The sequence below is a fragment of the Notamacropus eugenii genome, chromosome 7, assembly GCF_028372415.1.
Source record: "Notamacropus eugenii isolate mMacEug1 chromosome 7, mMacEug1.pri_v2, whole genome shotgun sequence".
NCBI lineage: Eukaryota > Metazoa > Chordata > Mammalia > Diprotodontia > Macropodidae > Notamacropus > Notamacropus eugenii.
This window is the reverse complement of record NC_092878.1, coordinates 170,718,855-170,724,854: the sequence shown is the minus strand read 5'-3', so window position 1 is coordinate 170,724,854 and position 6,000 is coordinate 170,718,855. Positions and strand designations below refer to the sequence as shown.

Genomic DNA, 6,000 nt, shown 5'->3' with positions numbered 1-6,000 from the left:
AACCCTGTCCATTGGACCTTCAAACATCTCTGGTATATGCCCCCTTCTCTCCTCTGACCCTGCCACTCCTGTGGGGTGTGTCCTACCTGGACTATGGCAATGGTGGATGGGGGGGGGGGGGTCTGCCTGCCCCCTAGATGCCAAATTGATCTTTCAAAAGCTCAGGTCTGACCCTGTCACCATTCTTCATTCAACTCCAGTGATTCCCTATGACCTTCAGGATAAAATATCAAATAAGAATAATGATAATTATTAACTTACTATGTTCTGGGCACTGCACTACGTGATTTACAAATATTGTCTCATTTGATGCTTATGACAACCCCCAGATGTACTGCTATTATTCTGTCCATTTTACAGATGAGGAAACTGAGGCAAACAGTGGTTAAGTGACTTGCCCAGGATCACACAGCTAGGAAGTTTGAATTCAGGTCTTCCTGAGTCCAGGCTCTACAGAAGGCTCTCTTTGGCTTTTAAAGTTCTTTCCTTGCCCCTTCCTACCCTTCCAGCCTTATTCCTATATTCTCCCCACCCCATATTCTCTGATGCAGGGACAATGGCCTCCTTGCTGTTCCTTGTACAACATGTCTCCTGACTCCTGACCTTTGTACTGGCTGTGCCTCATGCCTAGAATCCTCTCCCTCCTCATTTCCTCCTCCTGGCTTTTCAGACTCCTTAAAGTCCCAGGCAAAATCTTACCTTCTGCAAGATGTCTTTCTCATCCTCCTCAATACTGGTGTCTCTCTTCTGAGATGACTCCTAATTCACCCTGTATGCATCTTCTTTATCATACCTATCATATCTAACATGTTTCCATGTTAGAGCAGGGACTTGTTTTCATCTTTCTTTGTATCTCCAGAGCTTAGCACAGTGCCTAGCACATAGTAGGGACAGGACCAAGCATTTATCAAGTGCCTACTATGTGTTGGGCTCTATGCTAAGTGCCTTGTGCAAATTATCTCATTTTATTTCATTATATTTATTAAGTAGGCATTCCTAAATGCTGTTTGATGTACATTTTCCCTCAGAGGTTGTGATTTGCCCAGATCCCCATAGCCAGTCACGTTTCAGAGGCAGGACTTCATCCAAGCCTTCCTATGTCCCTGGCCAGCTCTCTATTCATTACGTCACATGTCTGGTCTTATATTAAAAAAAAATAACTTTCAAAATATAATCATAAGTAATTTGTTGAAGTAATTCAGTGGGAGAAGAGGTATGGGCTATGCGTGGACAGAGTAGATGCAGGCAATCTCAGAGGAAAAGCACTAGTAGGGACAGGGAAGGAAGAGGGAAGGGTTGAGCAGCCAAAGCTTCCTGCAAGTGGCATTTGTTGCTCAGCCTTTGTGTAAATGCTTTTTCTAAAAGCTGATGGAGACAACTGGCTGGATGTGGGTGGGGGGCAAATGGGTAGGGGCTCAGGAAGAACAGTACCAGAAGTTCCCCTCTTGGTTGTCCTTAGAACTTTGAGGATAAGTGTTCAAGTGTCCCTTTATCATTGTGTGGGTTCTTTTTTATGGATTTAAAGACATAATTCTAAAGAGGGGCCCACAGATGTCCTCAAGCTGCCAAAGAGGTCCATGACTCCAAGAATTCCCATCTTAGAAGACATACCAATTAGTACAACTTGCTTGGTGATCAACCCTCTGATTACTCTTATTAAAGGAAGTGGAAAATATTTCAAGGTTTTCTCTATGAGGGAGGGCATTTGTGCTAAAATCCATCAAGGCAGTTTCACAGCTCAAATGGAAGAATCTCTGGAGAGGACTCCCCTTGCCCAGCCCACCTGATTTTCCATTTGTGAATGTCATTGTGCTAGTTATGTTAAATCCTGGAGTCCTGCAGGGTCTCTGAAATAAGCTCCATCATCCCTCAAGGCAGAGTGGCCTAACCATTTGAGCAGTAGGGGAGACCAGGGTGGCAGGTAAGAGTGGATGCCGAATACCTGGTGTCCACACTGATGACAGTACCTGCCAAGTGCTATTACTGCCCGAAGAACGGAGTGTGAGGTGCATGAATCAGGAGTGAGGGACATCCGGGATACTTCATGGCACCTGTACAAGACCAGACCTAGTCTGGCGCTCTGGATAGACCCTCTAAGCAGGGTCTAGGGGAGGGAGACATGGAGAAGAGTGAATCACAAATGATAAAGAGGTCTGAGGTTCCTCTGGTTCAAGGCATCAGCCCATCTAGGGGCTGTGAGGATCACAGTTGGCCAGAGAGAGAGCTGGACTTTGAAGTGGGAAGTGTCCAAGGTCTCCTGATTCTCACATTGACCGACGTGTGATTTGGGCCAAGGGACAATTAAGGAGTTGGGTGTGATGGCCCGCAAGAACCTTTCTGGTTGTAAATCTCTGATCCATGTCCCTGAAGGTGAATCATGGAAATATGGATGACTGTTATTACTAAATGCTTCCCTCTCTTGAATGTTTATCTTCCCAAATATGTCAATGAGAAAGGCCAAATCATACCACAGTGAAGTCCCATACTTTAGCTGGAACTGCAGCTCAGTCTTCACCACCTTTCTGAAGCCAATACTCCACTTCCAACTTTCCTGCCTCAGTTTCTCCACTGTTCCCCCTCAGACTAGAGACTGCACAGTCCTGAATCTTTTCTTTCCTTGAGCTCCTGAGGATGCTCCACCATTCAACCCCTGCATTTGGAGACAGATCCTCCAGGCATGATGGGAGTGGGATGGGTGTGTTTTGGAAGAAGTGGATTGTCAGGGAAAATGAACAAAGGCCAGGTAGTCCTCTCATGTTAAACATTTAATAGTGCAATTGGTGGTTATATTCTGTACAGTCATTCAGAGCGAGTTATAAACCTTTTCCTTGTTCATTTACTTTCACGGTAATCATGAAAAGCTTTATTTACAATAAAGAATAAAAAACAACACAAACATGTTGAGTTGAGGTATAAAACCCAAAGACTGCATGACGTATAAATACCCAAGTCTATTTTAAATAATACTCTGTATCATGCGTTACCTGTGTTGCTCAATGGGACGGTATGTTCAACATACAATCTTCCATGGAAGAGGTTTGAGACGGAATCTACAAGGTCTAGGTATTCACAAGGACCCTGATGGCACATTGTGGCTGAATCTGATCTGCTCCCCTCTCACACACACACACATCCATGCACACACATAGTCTCTTCATCAAAAAGAGCTTCCGAAGTAACACTGACAATGGTAACTGAGGTTCACACGATCAGCCAAGGACAAGCCTTCCTAACCATGCTCACTTACAAGTAGTCCATGACTGATCAGGACAAAAGAGAGGGATCCAAGAACACAGAACTGGTGGGAATGGCTCCCACCATGACACTGGCCCCTGCAGGAAGAGGTCCTGGCCAAAAGAGCTCTTTAGAATCATGGTCAAAGCAAGGAAACCCAAGAGATCAAAGGACAGAGGATGGTGGTGCACCAAGGAAGGCCCAGCCAGGAAGGACTCCAGCATCTCATGGTGCCTTGGGTTTGCACAGACATTCTGGGAGACCTGGGGCTCCCCCTTCCTTCACCATTCTCTGCTCTGGACATTAATACAGAGTGGATTTGTGTCACAATGAGAAGCTTTTGCCTTTTGATAGAAATCATCTGGAAGTGGGACCCTCATTCTGATTTTAGCTTTGGCACCAGCACATTCTCCATCCTTAACCTAACTTCTGCTCTGTAAAAAACAAAATACCCCCTGGATTTGAATTTTCCTGCCTTAAAACCATCTGGGAGTGAGCTAGGACCTGCAGTGTGGGATCACCTACGGTGAGAGTAGATTCACTGAGATGCAGAGATGCGACCTAAGAATGGAGTTACACACAGGTGTGGATAAAATGGGGTTCACTCAGGCTGGACTCTCCCACACTGGCTCCCATAAAAGCAAAGGGAGGTCAAGGATTCCTGGGAGAAGTCTGCTGGCTTCCCCTGAGGCATGAGGGTTACTACTCATTGGCCCCTGGAGGGGTCAGAGATAATGCAATGGAAAGGTCTCACCCATTCCAGTGGCCTGCCAGCCTCATGGAGCCCACTCTCTGCATTTGTTCCACATTCAGTCATGGACACTTACTCATACACACATCTCTACACAAACTCACTTTTCATTGCTGGCATTGGAGAGAAATGCCCCCCACCCCCATCCAAACATGCCTACTGCTACGGCTCTGCCTGTCCTCCAGCTTGGAGCCAGTCAAGGGCAACAGCCCAGGAGAAGGAGTCTTTTCATCTTCTCCCCCAAGAGTCCTGCTTCTCAGAAGCAATCTCAACATGGTACAACAGATGTGCTTCCACAGGGCCATGTGTTCCAGTCAAGATCAGCTCTTTTGATGCATCTATTGAGGGATCACTGCCCAGCTTTGTGGTTTGATCCATCCTGTCCAGGGTTGGCCTATTTGTCTAGAAACAAAACCCTTGTTGGTCCTGAGTCAGATGCAGTCTTGGCCTGCGGGTGTGTTGTCACCTGGACTTCCCATCTTTGGGATCCAAACTTGAACGACTGAAAGAATCTCTGATCTTTACCACTTCGGCTACACACAAATGCCCAAATGCCTTAGTGTACCATTCTGGTAAATGGCCCCTAAAGTGGAAGGAGAAAGTTAGTCACCAGCTGAGTGGGATAATGCTGAAGAAAGGTGACAATGGTACTTCGGGAGAAGTCTGGATTCATTCCCAACACACAAAATATTAGGATATTTTTATAATTCTCATGATTCTAAACTGACTATGGGAGCCTAGTATATAGAAGACTCTTAACTGAGAATCACAGAATTTGAGAGCAGGAAGGGAGCTTGGCAATCTCTAGCTTGACCCATACAGGAAGGAATCCCCACAGTAACATCCCCGATAGCTGGTCACTCAGACTCTGCTTGGTGCCCTCCCCCGACAGCCTCTTCCACCAGGGATAGCTCCTGTGACCTCAAGCCCAAATTTGTCTCTGAAAACTGTCCTTGTTGCACCTGGTTCTATTCTGTTCTGGGGTCCAACAGGATGAGTGCTCTCTTCTTCAGATCCTTGAAGATGAGGTCACCTGAATCTTCTCCATTCTAAACACATGACACTTTTTGCAGTATTGCCCTATCTGGTCTCCCCATCTCCTCTTTAATCTGCCCTCTGCACAGCTGCCAAAGCATCACTCCTAACTTAGGCACAGGTCTGGCCAGGGCTCCATCTTTCCCTCTAGTCTCACAGAACTCTGGTGCTGAAAGCCCTGCACAGCCTGCCTCCAGACTGCCTCGTCAGGCACACATTACTCCTCACTGGAGCCCTTGGCTGCTCCCTGTTCCTCACCTAGGACAGGCTCTCTCCACCTCTGCCCTTGCATAGGCTGCCTCCATGCCTGGAATGCACTCTCTCCTCATAGCCACCCCTTAGAATCTTGAACTTCCTTCAAAGTTCAGCCCCCAAGGGTGGCCACCTCCTACAAGGGACCTTTCCTGATGACTCCCCTTGCACCCTGCAGTTCCTCTGTATAGAGTTACAAGAAAGCAAATTGATTCTAGGATATATGCTTCTTCTGTTGGTTCATTTTTGCCAAAGGCCCCAACCCCTAGTCCAGAGTCTATGTAGAGAAGGTGTTTGTTTACCAGTGCTTGTTGACTGACTATGTTATTGTCTACAGTTGCTTTCCCAGCTAGGCATCCCTCACTTGTCAAAGGTGCTGTCCACATCAGCCTCCCTGGATCTAGGTTTCCTCATCCAGACTGAGGGGGCTGGGCTCACAATCTCCCATCTCTAAATTTCTGAGTCTAGGATGACTTCTCTGGGTTTCAGTTTCTTCCTCTGTATAAAAATTCAGGTAATTGGCCCCAGTGATGTCTGAGGTTCCTTCTAGATATAAGTCTATGGTCTTGTGATTTCCTGGCCTTAGTTTCCCACTTTGTAAAATGAAGGGGATGACCTTGGTTACCTCTCAGGACCCTTTCAGCTCAAAGTTGTTGACCGTGTGACCTCCCTGGTCCCCAGCTGTGGTCTGGGGAAATCTACTATCTTCTTACAGAGATAATGCTTCT

At 46.6% G+C, this 6,000-nt stretch overlaps 1 protein-coding gene across 3 annotated transcripts in view; it reads right to left on the bottom strand.

Annotated features, from left to right (window-relative positions):
* Positions 1-2,747: 2,747 nt before the first annotated feature.
* The window catches only part of DLC1 (DLC1 Rho GTPase activating protein), a 210,583-nt gene continuing 207,330 nt past the window's right edge, over positions 2,748-6,000 (bottom strand). For all 3 annotated transcript variants that reach the window (XM_072622376.1, XM_072622377.1, XM_072622378.1), the window contains one exon: positions 2,748-4,568. In XM_072622376.1, the coding sequence (XP_072478477.1) occupies positions 4,448-4,568 (121 nt within the window). In that variant the 3' untranslated portion in view covers positions 2,748-4,447. The remainder of the gene's footprint in view (positions 4,569-6,000) is intronic.